Source organism: Bufo gargarizans, chromosome 1 (assembly GCF_014858855.1).
Source record: "Bufo gargarizans isolate SCDJY-AF-19 chromosome 1, ASM1485885v1, whole genome shotgun sequence".
Lineage (NCBI taxonomy): Eukaryota > Metazoa > Chordata > Amphibia > Anura > Bufonidae > Bufo > Bufo gargarizans.
This window is the reverse complement of record NC_058080.1, coordinates 719,931,902-719,951,269: the sequence shown is the minus strand read 5'-3', so window position 1 is coordinate 719,951,269 and position 19,368 is coordinate 719,931,902. Positions and strand designations below refer to the sequence as shown.

The window sequence follows — 19,368 nt, the reverse complement described above, 5'->3', positions numbered from 1 at the left end:
ACAATTTTGTTGTTGTCACCCACCTAGATCTCCATTATTTTTGATGGTGACTTAATAGGTGTACCTAACTTTGTAAGAATCAAAGTAAATTAAAGAGCATTTGTCAGCAGTATAGCCCGTTCCATAGAAAATATAATATTCTTGATATGGAAATGAGGTTGTTGGGGCACCCAGGGGCTAGCCTGAGTCCTCGGAGCACCACCCACACGTTCATACACTACCCCTTTATTGCTAGGGTCAGACATCTCACCCAACACAGCGTTCCTGCGTTTACACCATTGGTCCGAGTATTGGCACATGCACAGAAGATCTGCTGCATCCTAAGCAGCACAGATACCTACTGCACATGCATCAATGACGTCAGTGTACACTTGGAAGTGAAAGCAGCAGCTTCAGGTGGAGGCTCTGCTCAACTCCTCCATCTGATGCAGCCACCTCCACTTTCGGGTGTATGCGGATGTCATTGACAGCAGCAGACCCTCTGCTTAGGCACAGAAACTAGTCCAACACGTACAAGTGTGGAAATACAGGACCAGGTGAGATGTCTGGCCAGGTCAATCAAGAATGGGGGGACTGAAGGGTGATGAAATGTTGCTTTGAGGGCTCAGTCCAGCCCTTTGGTGCTCCAACAACCACATTTGCGTATCAAGTAGCAGTGAATTTTCTCAAAATGAGGGAATGCTGCAACACAAATAAGTAGGGTTAGCCCTGACTGGTTTAATAGGGTTCACCCTGCTGACAGATGTTCTATAAGCATTTGTTTACCATGTTGAGTAGTCATAGTGGGAAACATTTGTTTTTGTACATCGAGGTTCCTGTCACTGTTCCTTACCCTCTCCTAAGATAGGGAAAGATGAGGTTCTCCTCATATGAGACCTCAGCATGGCATAGCATGGGGCACTACTGTAGGTTACTAATAATGGACCAATAGCCCAAACTATTATACTTTATTTCATATTAAATTTTTTATGTTTTTACCTTCAGGAGAAGTTGACCTTTACCGTATGCTTGACCTACGTCATTGAAGGTGTTGAAGAGATGTTGGACGAAAGAAAGAAAATCGACGTGGGAAAGCCTCTGGTTGCAAAATTAAACATTCATTCTGGACTCCGAAGTCCCTCAGCCCAGCACAGTCATATACCTCATAGTCCCAGCACACAGCCCATTCATGTACCTCCTAGTTCCTGCGCACAACCCAGTCATATGCCTCATGGTCCAGGCACACAACTCAGTCATGTACTCCACAGTCCAGAGACTGCTGCAGCCTCATCGCCACTTTCCAGACCCTCTCATCTTTTTACAAACCCTCGATACTCACAGTCACCGCTCCATGTCTACCCACAGAACTTAAGAAGCAACATGCAGCCAGAAAACTATTCCGGGTACCCTTCTAATTACGGAAGGAGGTACTTCTCAGAATACAGGTCACCATATAGTAACGTCACAATGTCAAGACATAGCAATGTACCAGAGGAGAGCACAGATGACAATTTTGGTTATTAATATTAAAAGTGATGGATGTGTAAAATCACAGAAATGTAAATGAATTTCACTTTGTTGATATAGTATTGTTATTATCAGTATTGTGGATGATAACTTTTATTTATCATTGGGTCAACTTTTTTAAAGGCTATGTTGACCATTTTTTTATTGCTCCAGTGTGTCGAAAATAAAATGGAACCAACGTTTAGTCCTAATCAGAAATATGATTAAGATGCTTTGCTATGGTTGAAACGCGTCAGTTTGATGTGATTTTTCCTGTGATGGTTTTTACTTTGATTTAAATAAAGCTTTCTTATTTATGTATGCTGGATCCATTTCTACTGATCAGAAATATACTACCGTTTTAGGTCTACAGCTCCTACGCAGACCAATCTATTTCCATGGTTACAGACTACAGACAAATCCTATGTAGTCTTATCCTACAGTCATGTGTTACACCCTTACATTTGACCCCTCCTCTCGCTGACCTATAGACGGCACTAGCCCTAACAGGGGGCAGATGGAAGAGAGCAGCGCATTAATCTGCATAGGAACTGTATACATAAAACGGCAGGATATGTTTAATCAAGACTAGATGCAAAGAAGCTTAATTCTTTTTATTTTTGAGGCACTGGAGCAGTAAAAAATTGGTTTCAATTGTAGGCGACTGCATTATCATGGCCCGATTGTACAGCATCCTTAAAGAGGACCTATCACTGCTTCTGACATTGCAACTACAGTGGAAATAAAAAGTCTACACACCCCTGTTAAAATGTCAGGTTTCTGCGATGTAAAAAAATGAGACAAAGATAAATCATTTCAGAACTTTTTCCACCTTTTAATATGACCTATAAACTGTACCACTCAATTGAAAAACAAACTGAAATCTTTTAGGTAGAGGGAAGAAAAAAATATAAAAATAAAATAATACAGTTGCATAAGTGTGCACACCCTTAAACTAATACTTTGTTGAAGCACCTTTTGATTTTTTTACAGCACTCAGTCTTTTTGGGTATGAGTCTATCAGCATGGCACATTTTGACTTGGCAAGATTTGCCCACTCTTCTTGGCAAAAACACTCCAAATCGGTCAGATTGCGAGGGCATCTTCTGTGCACAGCCCCCCACAGATTGTCAATCAGATTCAGGTCTGGGCTCTGGCTGGGCCATTCCAAAACTTTAATCTTCTTCTGGTGAAGCCATTCCTTGGTTCATTTGGATGTATGCTTTGGGTCGTTGTCATGCTGAAAGATCAAGTTCCTCTTCATGTTCAGCTTTCTAGCAGAAGCTTGAAGGTTTTGTGCCAACATTGACTGGTATTTGGAACTGTTCATAATTCCCTCTAGCTTAACTAAGGCCCCAGTTCCAGCTGAAGAAAAACAGCCCCTTGGCATGATGCTGCCACCACCATGCTTCACTGTGGGTACGGTGTTCTTTTGGTGATGTGCAGTGTTGTTTTTGGGCCAAACATATCTTTTGGAATTATGGCCAAAAAGTTTAACCTTGGTTTCATCAGACCATAACACTTTTTCCCACGTTTTTGGGAGACTTCAGATGTGTTTTTGCAAAATGTAGCCTGGCTTGGATGTTTTTCTTCGTTAGAAAAGGCTTTCGTCTTGCCACTCTATCCCATAGCTCAGACATATGAAGAATACGGGAGATTGTTGTCACATGTACCGCACAGCCAGTACTTGCCAGATATTCCTGTAGCTCCTTTAATGTTGCTGTAGGCCTCTTGGTCGCCTCCCAGACCAGTTTTCTTCTCGTCTTTTCATCAGTTTTGGAGGGACGTCCAGTTCTTGGTAATGTCACTGTTGTGCCATATTTTCTCCACTTGATGATGACTGTCTTCACTGTGTTCCATGGTATATCTAATGCCTTGGAAATTCTTTTGTACCCTTCTCCTGACTGATACCTTTTAACAATGAGATTCCTCTGATGCTTTGGAAGCTCTCATGGCTTTTGCTGTGGGATGCGACTGAGAATATTTCAGGAAAGACCAACTAGAGCAGCGGAACTTTATTTGGGGTTAATCAGAGGCACTTTACATGATGGCAGGTGTATGCTGACTCCTATTTCACATGATTCAGAATGTGATTGCTTAATTCTGAACACAGCTACATCCCCAGTTATAAGAGGGTGTGCACACTTATGCAACCACATTATTTTAGTTTTTTTTTTGTTTTCTTCCCTCCACCTAAAAGATTTCAGTTTGTTTTTCAATTGAGTGGTACAGTTTATAGGTCACATTAAAGGTGGAAAAAGTTCTAAAATGATTTATCTTTGTCTCATTTTTTTACAGCACAGACACCTGGCATTTTAACAGGGGTGTGTAGACTTTTTTATATCCACTGTATCTCCCATGTACTAACAATTCTGGGACATCTATTCTTATGACTCTGTGTTGTGCCATTCCTTTATTATTTCTACTAGAAGCAGTGGTGTACCTCCCATAGAGGCAGACTATGCAGCTGCTATTGGACCCTTAAAGAAGTGGGGGCCAGGCCAGCAGTGGAGGATAGGCCCTGGCCTCTTCAATACTGGCTCCTGTCTATCTTCAGTCTAAAATTCCTATCGTCAGTGGAGAAAGCTAAAGGACCTTTGATGATGTCATCACAGGTCCTGTACAGCTAGCAAGGGAACTGCAGAGAGAATAGTGTAGTTCCCAGGTTTGAAAGGTGCATCTGCCAGGACCTGTGATGACATCATCACAGGTCCTTCAACCCCTAACAGCAAGGATAAGAAGTGAACAATCAGCTCTGCATTGATCCATAGCGACTGGAATAGAGTGGTAAGAGGAGCTCCTTCACTTTACTCTTCATTTGCACCCCACACTATGCCCTGTTTTTACTCATTGCTCATTCATGTATAATACTGCAGACAGTTACAGTGACCACACTACCTCATGTACCTGACACACAGTGATCATAATGCATAACTGACCACATATATCTGTACACACTGCATCTATTATACCTTGTATGTCTCACATCAGTACACAGCTCTCTCTCTCTATATATAAATATATATACACACTGCATATATTACACAGTATTATATATGCAGTATGTACAGATATATAGTATATACAGCAGTGTACTGATATGTGAGGTACGAGGTATAATAGATAGTGTGTACAGATATATAGTATATACAGCAGTATACTGATATGTGAGGTACAAGGTAACATACATGTAGTATATACAGCAGTGTACTGAAATATGAGGTGCGAGGTATAATAGATTTAGTGTGTACAGGTATATAGTATACCCAGCAGTAGACTGGTAGGTGAGGTAGAAGCTGTCATTTATACCTCGTACCTCACATGTCAATACACTGCTGTATATACTATATACCTGTACACACTGCATCTATTATACCTCTTTTGTGTGCCAGGGCTGTTTTGTAATGCCAGTTCGGCGCTGATGGCACATAATGTAACACGCAGCAGCAAGCACAGTTCATGGAGCAAAGGGAGAGGCCAGGAATGGGTATTAGGATGTGCTATTATGGGGCATGGGGGCCCAATTTAGATTCTTGCTCTGGGGCCCAGTGATTTCTACGTACTTCCCTGACTAGAAGGCTATGAATGAATTCCTGACAGTTTGCAATGACGGTACAGGTGGGTGTTACCGATTGGGAGCATGTCCCCGCACAGAGTAACACAGGCATCACTGACTGGATAATGTCAGACTGTGCAGGGACACACCTCCAATACCCATCTGGACCTTTTCACAGACAACTGGTATTTGATAAGAGGGGAAAACACCAAAAATATAGCTGTATCAGAAAAACCCTCTAAAATCTAACTTTTATTACTTCACATAAAAAAATATGTATCCAATTATTCAGGTACAAAAAATAACCGCCAAACAGATAACAATTTTTTTTTTATCTCAGGCCCACATAGAAATTGTGTGACCTCAAAATACACTAAAAGATATCCAGAGACCTTCACTCTTCTGATAAATATCTAGACATGTACAATAATATGCAGCAAAAAAAACAGACGATCGATACCCCATTTGAGTCACGGTTCCGTGGTACCAGGTAATGTGAGCAGAATGGGGTATAGATCGTCCGTATTTTTTGCTGCCTATTATTGTACATGCTAGCAATTCATTCATAACTCCTAGCAGGAATAATAAAGGAACAGCACATTTCACTACACATCCAGTATTAACTGATCATACTGAGACTTCCCGCTGTGAGAGAGGCAGAGAGCTGCTTCCTTCAGTGTCAGGAGAGTGACAGCTGCTTTACATTTCATTCTAAAAAATGCTAGTGAAATAAAAAGCTTATGTGTAAGTATACAAGAGACAAATACATAAAGAAAGATATTTTTTTCAAGAGAATTAATATATATTATGTAATATATTTTTAAAGAGGGTAAGGCCTATATTTCACTGTATAGTTTTGTTTACAACCAAGCATAATGTACAGTATAAAACTGCTGCAATAGCAACCATCATAGATCCAAATTTGCTTCACTTTGCAAGTGATGGTCACAAATATACACTAAACCTGGTTGCCATTAGTAATGAGGTGCCAATTGCCCCCCGTAGTTTTACATTATAATTGTGTAATTGTACATTGTATTTTCAGCATTTTAATGTAAATTTGTGAGTTTATATTATACATGATTTGTAACAAAATTGACATATTATGTACTTTGTGATATTTTATTATTGTAAGCGGGCACACGTAATTGCATGGCTACATTGGGTGGGGGGCAGAATTATGATACCTGTCTTTGTTGCCCCATTGGAACCAATCATGGTGCAGCTTTTATTTCTCATAGGTCTGTTGGAATATGAAAGCTGGGCTGTGATTGGTTGCTTTTAGTTTCATACATTTGCCCTAAAGTAGCTACAGTGCCTTGAAAAAGTAATCATACCCCTTGACCGCTTCCACATTATTTTCACACCCACAAATTTAAAAGTATTTTATTGGGATTTTATGTGATAGACCAACACAAAGCAGCAAGTAAGTGTAAAGTAAAAAGAAAACGATACATGATTTCAAATGTTCTAATAAATCAAAATCTGGAAAGTGTGGTGTGCATTTGTATTCAGCCCCCCTGAGGCAATACTTTGTAGGATCACCTTTCACTGCAATTACAACTGCAAGTCTTTTGGGGGATGTCTCTACCAGCTTTGTACACCTGGAGGCTGACATTTTTGACCATTCTTCTTTGCAAAATAGCTCAGGCTCAGTCAGATTGGATGGAGAGCGTCTGTGAACAGGAATTTTCAAGTCTTGCCACAGTGGGATTTAGGTCTGGACTGTGATTGGGCCGTTCTAGCACATGGACATGCTTTCATCTAAACCCTTTCATTGCAGCTCTGGCTGGATGTTTAGGGTCGTTGTCCTGCTGCAGCACGCCGCCCTGCAGGGTATTGCGATTGTGAGGTCACGGTTAACAGGCAAGCGAGGGTTACTCACAGTTTTGTAGGAAAACCCTGGTCAGGCATACGGCAGTGAAGGAGAGGCTGGCACAGGAGACCTCTGGGGCACACTCTGTATTTAGGGACCCGGCCTGATGGTGGATGAGGTGCCCTGGATGTTGCAGGTGTTTAATGTGCCTAGGGCAAGGTCCCTTTAAGGTTCGTGACGCAAGTGCCTGTAACGGTGGCACACCGATTTATAGTTGTAGTAAAGGAGGAACACAATGGTATGGTGAACCAAACTTTGCTTTACTGGTGAAACAGTTCAACTTTGTACAGTTGGGTGTCAATACAGTTCCATATATCAGATTCACTTCACAAGCAGGCTTTCACAATAATGGCAGGTATACTGTTCCTTGCAAGATACTCAGAGGGCAACAACAACACACTCAGATCAGGCTGTACCTTCTCCTCAGAAATAGTGTACACTGTTCATTTGAACTCCTGTCTGCTCTTATCCCAAGGCCCGGATGCCCTAATACTGGCTTTATTCTTGGTAAAAATCTTCCTCAGGTATATGCCCTTGCTTTACACTTATAATCCTTCTGCCCCTCAGCTTACTTAGTTAGCTGGTACACTGGCTCTGCTCGGCTTGTGGGAACTGCAGGTTTCTCCCAGGAGGCAAACTCTTCTCTTTGGGTGACTCTTCTGAGCTAACATAGGCTCAGGGAAACTCCAGGCAGGCTATGCTCCTTCACTAGCCTCCTGGTGGCAACTAGAAGCCTGGACTAGCTGCATGTCAGGAGGAGGCCCTCAGCTTGTCTCTGGCTGGTGCCTTCTCACTTCTGTCTCCACAAACTCCTGACTACAGACTAACCCCTCCCTGTCTGGGCCTGAACATTTATACTAGGGGCTCCCTATCTCCCTCTAGTGTCTAGGATGCTACACTACACCCTAATAGGCCTGCTGCACATATAACAGGGGAGAAATACACATAAAAGCATATGGAAATACATTAAAATGGACTGTTAAACACACTGCCACTGTCCCTTAGGAGTAGGAGGACAGCGTGGCCCAATTGTCCCTTGTGTAGTGCCCACATTTACCTAGTGGGACACTCCACTGCTGGAAAGTGAACCTCCGCCCCAGTCTCTAGTGTTTTGCAGCCTCTACCAGGACTTCCGCCAGGATTGCCCTGTATTTAGCTCCATCCATCTTCCCATCAACTCTGACCAGCTTCCCTGTCCCTGCTGAAGAAAAGTCTCCCCACAGCATGATGCTACCATCACCATGTATCACGGTGGGGATGGTGTGTACAGGGTGAAGTGCAGCGTTAGGTTTCCGCCACACATAGTATTTTGTATTTAGGCCAAACAGTTTTGTCTCATCTGACCAGAGCACCTTCTTCCACGTTTGCTGTGTCCCCTACATGGCTTGTAGCAAACTACAAATGGGACTTCTTATGGCTTGCTTTAAAAACATTTTTTAACGGAGACAAAGTACTGCATGCAGGTGACTTCTGACAGCAATTGGTCACACTGGATTTTATTTAGGGCTCATGCACACGACCGTATATGTATTTGCGGTCCGCAAAAAATACGGATGATGTCCGTGTACAGTCCGTATTTTGCGGAACGGAACAGCTGGCCCCTAATAGAACAGTGCTATCCTTGTCCGTAATGTGGACAATAATAGGTCAAGTTCTAATTTTTTGCGGAATGGACACACGGAAATACGGAAAAGGAATGCACATGAAGTAACTTCTATATTTTTTTTTTGCGGAACCATTGAAATGAATGGTTCTGCATACGGTCTGCTAAAAAATGGAACGGACACAGAAAGAAAATACGTTTGTGTGCATGAGCCCTTAAGGGTATCAGAGTACAGGGGGCTGAATACAAATGCACGTCACACTTTTCAGATTTTTATTTATACAAATTTTTGAAAACCATGTATTATTTTCTTTTCATATCACACATTACCAGCACAAACGCAGCACAAACGAATGGTGTATTTATTTTCATCTTTTGCGAACATGGGGTGCCACTGCCTACTTCACACAGGTCACACACTACTTTGTGTTGGTCTATCACATAAAATCCCACTAAAATACAATTAAGTTTGTGGGTGTAACGTGAAAAAAATGTGGAAAAGTTTAAGGGGTATGAATACTTTTTCAAGGCACTGTATGTCTTAAAGTATTTTTTTCCTTCCACATGTCTCCTATTAAATCCTTTGGGGTCCAAAAATAAAGCTTATCTTCCAGCACTGGTGCTATGTGGCATTACTATTGCTTTTATGAAACAATGGGATACCAATGAGCAATAAAACACAAAACCGGAATACGGTTGTACAGCACGAATAAAACACAAATGTAAAAACAGGATTACGGCCCTTTGAGATACTTTTGCTAACTTTTAAACTCCTGAACCTATTCAAGTGAATTTTGGATAGGTTTGTCCCCAAGTTATACTGTTTAAATTGATGTAAGTTATATGTATGGACAATGTAACCTCACAAAGTTGTAACAATTTATAATAAGTGTAACTTGTCAGCTTGGGAGGAATATGCTGGGTGTGGTTCTATTGTCCCATTGTCCCATTGTGTGTTTAAATGGTGATGTCTGTCCTGTTGTCTCCACATGTGTATTGGCGATCTCCCCTTTGTCCTGAGAGATAATTGGATTGCCCTCGGTTGTCTCTGGGACAGAGAGGAGGAAACCATGATGCATTGTGGGGATATGTTGTATCTGTTCTGTGTCGCAGTCTCCCTTCTGGTCCTCTTGGGGGGTGTGAACGATTGGCTGCTGTACTTGCATTGTGTGTGTTGTAAGATATTGATTGGTTGGATTTCAAAACCCGGTGGGCAGTACTATGTTTGTTTTTTATGAATAAAAGGGGCTGTACCTGAAGTACAGTCAGACCACTGCTTGACCCTGAACACGGAGCCTTGTCTCGTCATTGGGGGGATTCCCTGTATGCTGTTGGAGACTGATTGCCAGGAGTGTAAGCTGACTGTATGCTTTTCCTGTTCGTCTGCTGGCAGCTATTCGCGAGGTTCCAGTTTGGAGTGCTATTTTGTATCCAGTTCAGGAGTTTGGTGTTCTGCAGTAGCTGTGCCTGTCTCTCAGAAAGGGGCATATCGCCTAAACTGATTTTAACCTCTTGTCTGCTGAAACGGTCCGTTACATGTAGATTCACACCGAAGGCATCAAAACTATGAATTAACACATGTGGAATTATATACATAACAAAAAAGTGTGAAACAACTGAAAATATGTCATATTCTAAGTTCTTCAAAGTAGCCACCTTTTACTTTGATTACTGCTTTGCACACTCTTGGCATTCTCTTGATGAACTTCAAGAGGTAGTCACCTGAAACGGTTTTCACTTCACAGGTGTGCCCTGTCAGGTTTAATAATTAGGATTTCTTGATTTCTTTTATAAATGAGGTTGGGACCATCAGTTGCCTTGTGGAGAAGTCAGGTGGATACACAGCTGATAGTCCTACTGAATAGACTGTTAGAATTTGTATTATGGCAAGAAAAAAGCAGCTAAGTAAAGTAAAACGAGTGGCCATCATTATTTTAAGAAATGAAGGTCAGTCAGTCCAAAAAATTGGGAAAACTTTGAAAGTGTCCCCAAGTGCAGTCACAAAAACCATCAAGAGCTACAAAGAAACTGGCTCACATGCGGACCACCCCAGGAAAGGAAGACCAAGAGTCACCTCTGCTGCGGAGTAAAGTTCATCCGAGTCACCAGCCTTAGAAATTGCAGGTTAACAGCAGCTCAGATTAGAGACCAGGTCAATGCCACACAGAGTTCTAGCAGCAGAAACATCTCTATATCAACTGTTAGGAGGAGACTGTGTGAATCAGGCCTTCATGGTAGAATATCTGCTAGGAAACCACTGCTAAGGACAGGCAGCAAGCAGAAGAGACTTGATTGGGCTAAAGAACACAAGGAATGGACATTAGACCAGTGGAAAACTGTGCTTTAGGCCTCATGCACACGACAGTTTTTTTTTCACGGTCCGCAAAAACGGGGTCCGTGATCCGTGACCGTTTTTTCGTCCGTGGGTCTTCCTTGATTTTTGGAGGATCCACGGACATGAAAAAAAAGTCGTTTTGGTGTCCGCCTGCCCGTGCGGAGCCAAACGGATCCGTCCTGAATTACAATGCAAGTCAATGGGGACGGATCCGTTTGATGTTGACACAATATGGTGCCATTTCAAACGGATCCGTCCCCATTGACTTTCAATGTAAAGTCTGGAGTTCTTTTATACCATCGGATTGGAGTTTTCTCCAATCCGATGGTATATTTTAACTTGAAGCGTCCCCATCACCATGGGAACGCCTCTATGTTAGAATATACTGTCGGATATGAGCTACTTCGTGAACCTCAGATCCGACAGTATATTCTAACACAGAGGCGTTCCCATGGTGATGGGGACGCTTCAGGTTAGAATACACTACAAACTTTGTACAAGACTGCCCCCTGCTGCCTGGCAGCACCCGATCTCTTACTGGGGGATATGATAGCACAATTAACCCCTTTAGGTGCGGCATATTCCCCTGTAAGAGATCAGGGCTGCCAGGCAGCAGGGGGCAGCCCCCCCCCCCTCCCCAGTTTGAATATCGTTGGTGGCACAGTGTGCCAACCACCATCGGCCCCCCTCCCTCCCTCTATTGTATTAAATCGTTGGTGGCACAGTGTGCCAACCACCATCGCCCCCCCCCCTCCCTCTATAGCAGTAACATTGGTGGCAGTGTGCGGTCTCAACAGTAGAAGATTCATACTTTACCTGCTTGCTGCTGCGATGTCTGTGTCCGGCCGGGAGCTCCTCCTACTGGTAAGTGAAAGGTCTGTGCGGTGCATTGCTAAAGAACTGTCACTTACCAGTAGGAGGAGCTCCCGGCCGGACACAGACATCGCAGCAGCAAGCAGGTAAGTATGAATCTTCTACTGTTGAGACCGCACACTGCCACCAATGTTACTGCTATAGAGGGGGGGAGGGGGGGGGCGATGGTGGTTGGCACACTGTGCCACCAACGATTTAATACAATAGAGGGAGGGAGGGGGGCCGATGGTGGTTGGCACACTGTGCCACCAACGATTTAATACAATAGAGGGAGGGAGGGGGGCCGATGGTGGTTGGCACACTGTGCCACCAACGATATTCAAACTGGGGAGGGGGGGGCTGCCCCCTGCTGCCTGGCAGCCCTGATCTCTTACAGAGGAATATGCCGCACCTAAAGGGGTTAATTGTGCTATCATATCCCCCTGTAAGAGATCGGGTGCTGCCAGGCAGCAGGGGGCAGTCTTGTACAAAGTTTGCAGTGTATTCTAACTAGAAGCGTCCCCATCACCATGGGAACGCTTCTGTGTTAGAATATACTGTCGGAAATGAGTTTTCACGAAGTGAAAACTTAGATCAGAAAAAGCTTTTATGCAGACGGATCTTCGGATCCGTCTGTATGAAAGCAACCTACGGCCACGGATCACGGACACGGATGCCAATCTTGTGTGCATCCGTGTTCTTTCACGGACCCATTGACTTGAATGGGTCCGTGAACCGTTGTCCGTCAAAAAAATAGGACAGGTCATATTTTTTTGACGGACAGGATACACGGATCACGGCCTCGGCTGCAAAACGGTGCATTTTCCGATTTTTCCACGGACCCATTGAAAGTCAATGGGTCCGCGAAAAAAAACGGAAAACGGCACAACGGCCACGGATGCACACAACGGTCGTGTGCATGAGGCCTTAGTCTGATGAGTCCAAATTTGAGATCTTTGGTTCCAACCACCGTGTCTTTGTGCGTCGCAGAAAAGGTGAACGGATGGACTCTACATGCCTGGTTCCCACCGTGAAGCATGGAGGAGGAGGTGTGATGGTGTGGGGATGCTTTGCTGGTGACACTGTTGGGGATTTATTCAAAATTGAAGGCATACTGAACCAGCATGGCTACCACAGCATCTTGCAGCGGCATGCTATTCCATCCGGTTTGAGTTTAGTTGGACCATCATTTATTTTTCAACAGGACAATGACCCCAAACACGCCTCCAGGCTGTGTAAGGGTTATTTGACCATGAAGGAGAGTGATGGGGTGCTGCGCCAGATGACCTGGCCCCCACAGTCGCCGGACCTGAACCCAATCGAGATGGTTTGGGGTGAGCTGGACCGCAGAGTGAAGGCAAAAGGGCCAACAAGTGCTAAGCATCTCTGGGAACTCCTTCAAGACTGTTGGAAGACCATTTCAGGTGACTACCTCTTGAAGCTTATCAAGAAAATGCCAAGAGTGTGCAAAGCAGTAATCAAAGCAAAAGGTGGCTACTTTGAAGAACCTAGAATATGACATATTTTCAGTTGTTTCACACTTTTTTGTTATGTATATAATTCCACATGTGTTAATTCATAGTTTTGATGCCTTCAGTGTGAATCTACAATTTTCATAGTCATGAAAATAAAGAAAACTTTATGAATGAGAAGGTGTGTTCAAACTTTTGGTCTGTACTGTATATCCAAAAATATATCTTTATTGAAATCATTAAAACAAATAGATGCATACATTGACAAAGACAAAAACAACCACATGGAGAGTGCACAAAACACGTCGAAACAATGTAACATCGAAACAACATAACGTCGAAACAACGTAACGTTTCTTAAAGGGGTTCTTCGAGACTGGTAATCCCTCTTCATGTTTTTAGGAAGGGTGACGGAGTTAAAAAAAAAAAAAGAAAAGTCTCAGCTGTCAATGGCGCTCCGGTTTTAGAGCTCCCTTCTTCTCTGCTTCTGGCCCCTGCTGAACCGGAAGGATGACATGCCGTCTACACGCCCGCATGCCAGCCAATCGATGACGTCAGGGGTGATGTGCCTGCACACGTTACCACTGAGACGACTATTTGTATGAGTTCAACCTTGCTCTTATGACTGCATCCTTTTTGTGATCTCAGTTCAAGGGGCTACCTAACTCTACAAAATGAATGGGACAGGCCGTCAATATAAGATTGGTGGAGGTCTGATTGTTACCATGCCTGCCAATCAGCTGATAGAAAGGGGCCTCAGCACTGGAGTACTGTAACCCACTTTATTCTTCAGAAGGCAACATTAAAAGTATGGAACTGTGCCTTGTAAACAACAAACCGGATATGGTGCTCCCCCTTCAAAGAGCTGATTGGTGTGGTGCCTAGAGTCAACCTTCCACTAGTCTGGTTTTTACTGTATGGCCTATTCTAAGGAAGTGGCCATCAATTTTGAAGAGATGGAGGAAAAATTCCCTCTGGTGGCTGCTGAGTGGAGCTGTCCATACAGTTTAGACGGAACACTGACAGAGAACCCACTTAATTAAATATATGTAGAATTTTGAGTTTACCAATAAATTTAGAATATGCAAGGAAGAATTTCCTCCTGGTTTCTTAGAATCAAATTATGCAACTTTTTAATTACTTTGTGAATTTTTGTTCTCGGTTTTCAAGATCTCTGCTTGTGGCCAATAAATAAAAGCAACTGTGCCTCATTGATATAGAAAAAACGGGACCAGTACAAGTCTAGACAATCTTCTGTGAGTTAAATGGTCACTAACATTTCACACAAATATGCATAAATGTACAAGTGACCACAAGAAACTTTGTAATATGTCTTAGTGAGAAATGTCTAGTTCTCATGTTATCAGCTGTTTACCTCCTCCCATCCTTGCTAATTGCTTTTGACGTTAAAAAATGCTTTAAAGGGGTTTTCCGGTAATAATGATATTTCAGACAATGCCCCCAGCCTGCCTCCTGAAAAATAATATTCATATTTATCTGCTCCATGCTGCTGCGGTCCTCTGCACTGCCTCCGCTGTCTCCATCTTACAGTCCCCACATTGTTTTCTCCCAGTGTAGCATGGTCATGGTCACTGGATATAAACAGTGTAGACCAGAAGATGGAGACAGCGGAGGACCATAGCAGCATGGAGCAATATGAATCTTCTTTTCCTGAAGGCAGACTGCAGGCATTACCTAAAATATAATTATTACTGGAAAACCCCTTTAATCCCATCTAAGATGGACCAACTCCACATGAGGATCAATGCAAGTCTATGGTGTGGGGAAGGGGATCCTGGTGCTGCTTCTGAGGGCGTAAGAGAAAGGTAGGAAGCAGATTCTCCTTTATTTTTTTAGTGCAATGGATGGCATCTAATATTCACCCACAGGGCTGTTTCTGTCTCAGGCGGCAGTTTTCAGTATTTTTGAGGGGGCGGCATCCACACTGCAGTTAAACACTGCTGGTGGAAGCCACCAATGTTCCTTTTAAGCTGCTCCCCCCCTGGAGCGCTCCTCCCCTCCCTCAGGCCGGCAGCTCACTGAATGAAGCAGGGAAACTTCTCCCTGCTCGACCATTCAGACTGTAGGCACAGATCGCGTTGCTGGCCTGTGTGGGAGGAGCCTGCAGCCCAGGAATCTGCCTAAGCTCCTCCCACACAGTGCTACAGAGCGATCTGTGTCTGCAGGGAGAGAGGACTGTGAGCTTCAGGAATGGAACAATGTGAGTAGGCACTGTTTTTTTTTGTTTTGTTTTTTTAAATAGAGAGGGCATTACTACTACAAAAGTGGCACTGTGGGCACTACTACCATAAGGGGGGCACAGAGGGCATTACTACTACAAAGGGGGCACAGTCGGCATTATTACCATAAGGGGGGCACAGAGGGCATTACTACTATAAAGGGGGCACAGGTGTGACGAATACCACGCCTCGTGCCCGCTTGACGTCACCTACGTCGAGCACACGAGACACAGTATGGTCACTTGTTACCAAAGCGTGACGTTATGCCCTCCAGAGGAGCAGGTAAGGTCAGCTTGGTACAGTTTACACAGTTACCACTTGTCCACGCGGGTACAGAGAGGCAACAAGCTGAGAGCCTTTTCACTACCATAGTGAAACAGTGCAACCTCAACCAGGAAAATCTGCCACCAGCTTCTTGTTTGAGATAAGCCCGGTCCACTAACGGGATTATATAGGGTGAGAAACCAACCCGCGGTAGCTTATAGCTAGAACGAAACACAGACATGGGGGTTCATGATCAAGATACAAGATAGCACAAGATTAAATTATATATTTAATCGCCTTAAGGGCACACTAGATGACACAATATACACAGATAATATATACAGTGGTCTGAGGTTACAGATACAGGTGATATAGGTACAACAGGGTTACGCAGAGCAAAAGTCATAATGGTGGAATAGTCCTTGGCTGCAGTCACTTGGGGTCAGATGGTTCCTGGTCTCTCCAAACACATTAGCACGATGTGACCCCCTTCAGAAAAGACCCCACCCGCTGGCTTGCATGGGCTTATGACCTGTAGCTGGCCGCTCTCCTCCCCGCCTCTGGGAAGGGTCCACCTCTCCTTCTCTGGTGCTGGCAGCACATGACCCATAAAACCCCTTAGACCAGAATGTCGCAGGAAGATGGTTCCGGCCCCAATTGATCCGCCTGGGTTCCAGCTATGACTATAGTCCAAGCATAGTACTGTTATTTGGTTTCTGTGGGGAGATATGTATATCTCCCCTCCCGGGCATCCTAGCATCAAGCCAGGACCACGTGGATGGCTGGCTTTGCCCCAGGTTTGCAAAAAGATAACCGAATTATGCCTGGGATGGACGGACAATTCATAATTCCTTATGAAATGTAGGTGCCAACATGTCTGGGAGGTATCATTAATCCTGGCCAAGGGCTGAGACCTCCTGCTGGGGGTTTTCCTGCAGGATTAGCTTGCCTCCAACCTGGCTGGTTGAGGTGTGACTTTATCCACCTGGGGCCTCCTTTAAGCCTGGTGCTTTCTCCCTTGCTAGCTGACATCAGATCGCTGGGGGGTGAGAACTTATTTTGCATGTACATTGATTGTGTACATGCCAAAAGGTGAATCAAATGACAATCAGGGCTGCCAATAAATGATAATCCATATTCCTCACAGAGGGCTTTTCTACAATAAAGGGGGCACAGAGGGTATTGCTACTATAAAGGGGGCACAGAGGGCTTTTCTACTATAAAGGGAGCACATAGGGCATTGCTACTATAAAGGGGGCACAGAGGGCTTTACTACTGTGAAGGGGGAACAGTGGGAATTACCACTGTAAATGTAGCACAGTGGGCATTACTACTCTGAAAGGGGAACAATAGGCATTATTACTATGAAGGGGGCACAATGGGCACTATTACTATGAAGACACCACAATGGGCATTACTACTGTGAAGGGGGCACAAAGAGGGCATAACTACTGTGAGGGGGCATAACTATTATGGGGCACAGAGTGGGCATTATTACTGTGAAGGGGAACAATGGGCATAACTACTATGAAGGCGGCACAGAAAGGGCATAACTACTGTGAGGAGGCACAAAGAGGGTATTACCACTGTGAAGGGGGCACAGATGTGTCACCATCACCATGCCCACAGTGTTCCTATGTCTTGATGCAACTGCACCAGGATGTTCTGTGCGGGGCAAGAAGATGGAAGAGGAGGCAGTGCCACCAGCATGGAGTCCCATGGGAGAGGCACACTAAGGATATAGATAAAACTACCACATTATCAGCACTAGTGTTATCTGTGGGTTTACATAGGCCTGTAGGTAACACTACTACATTTTCTGTACTTTCACACTAGAGTTCTAGTTCTCTGGTATTGAGATCCATCATAGGGGCTCAATACCGAAAAAAAAAATGCTTCAGTTTTGTCCCCATTCATTGTCAATGGGGACAAAACTGAACTGAACAGAACGGAATGCTCCAAAATGCATTTCGTTCTGTTTAGTTGCGTTCCCAGACCGCATGATGCGGTTTTCTTTCCGTCATGGGATGCGAAGCAAGACAGATCTGTCATGACCCACAATGCAAGTCAATGGGGACGGATCCGTTTTATCTGACACCATCTTACACAATAGAAAACTGATCCGTCCTCAATTGACTTTCAATGGAGTTCATGACCGATCTGTCTTGGGTATATTACAGATAATACAAACGGATCCGTTCGTAACGGATACAGATGGTTGTATTATCAGTAACTAAAGCGTTTTTGCTGAACACTGATGGATCCAGCAAAAATGCTAGTGTGAAAGTAGCCTTATCTGTGCTGTTACATAGGACTGCAGGTAACATCTACTATAGTATCGGTACTCAGAGGTAATCACTGTGTTACCTGTGGTGTTACATAGGACTGCAAGGTAATATCAACAACATTATCTGTACTTGTACTGCCCCAGATCTGTCAGGACAGTCTCGGAGTTCGGTGGCTACTTGGCTTTCATACAATTTTTTAATGGGAAGGGGGGCGCCATTTAAATTGTAACTGTCATTCTTTTTTTTATTTGTGTAATGTTTAGAGGCAGTGATACTGACCATTTTTGTAAGGCCTCATGCACACGACCGTTGTGTGCATCCGTGGCCGTTGTGCCGTTTTCCGTTTTTTTTCGCGGACCCATTGACTTTCAATGGGTCCGTGGAAAAATCGGAAAATGCACCGTTTGGCAGCCGCATCCGTGATCCGTTTTTCCTGGCCGTGAAAAAAATATGACCTGTCCTATTTTTTTCACGGCCAACGGTTCACGGACCCATTCAAGTCAATGGGTCCGTGAAAAATCACAGATGCACACAAGATTGGCATCCGTGTCCGTGATCCGTGTCCGTGATCCGTGTCCGTTTTTTCCTATCATTTCAATGGCAAACTTGACTTAGATTTTTTTTTTCATTTTTCATGTCCGTGGATCCTCTAAAAAACAAGGAAGACCCACGGACGAAAAAATGGTCACGGATCACGGACCTACAGACCCCGTTTTTGCGGACCGTAAAAAAAAACGGTCGTATGCATGAGGCCTAATATACTTGAATTGCTGAAATCGTACATTTCTATTCAAAAATTTGCTCTAAAGTGTCCCATTTTGAGCCTTAGCAACACTCCTCTGTCTTCTGTTTACATAACACAGTCAGTGTTGAGCAAATCTCCACAGTTATGTAAACAGAAGACAGAGGAGCGTTGCTAAGGCTCAAAATGGGACACTTTAGAGCAGGCATCCTCAAACTGCGGCCCTCCAGCTGTTGTTAAACTACAACTCCCAAAATGCCCTGCTGTAGGCTGATACCTGTAGGCTGTTGGGGCATGCTGGGAGTTGTAGTTTTGCAACAGCTGGAAGTCCGCAGTTTGAGGATGCCTGCTTAAGAGCTATTTTTCTAATAGAAATGTACGAGTTCAGTAATTAACCCCTTAAGGAACTTGCCATTTTTCACCTTAAGGACCAGACCATTTTTTGCAAATCTGACATGTCACTTTATGTGGTAATAATTTTAAAATGTTTTTACTTATCCAGGCCATTCTGTTTTCTCGTCACATATTGTACTTCATTACAGTGGTAAAAGTGAGTAAAAATTATTATTTTTTATTTATAAAAAAATACCAAATTTACCAAAAATTTTGAAAAAGTAGCAATCCTCCAAATTTCGATTTCGCTACTTTTATAATA

The 19,368-nt window shown here is 43.7% G+C and overlaps 1 protein-coding gene across 1 annotated transcript in view; it reads left to right on the top strand.

Moving 5' to 3' along the window:
* The window catches only part of LOC122930099 (mucosa-associated lymphoid tissue lymphoma translocation protein 1 homolog), a 53,987-nt gene extending 51,727 nt beyond the window's left edge, over positions 1–2,260 (top strand). The window contains exon 9 of the mRNA XM_044283452.1: positions 985–2,260. Coding sequence (XP_044139387.1) covers positions 985–1,503 — 519 coding nt within the window. The 3' untranslated portion in view covers positions 1,504–2,260. The remainder of the gene's footprint in view (positions 1–984) is intronic.
* The last annotated feature ends 17,108 nt before the right edge of the window (positions 2,261–19,368 follow it).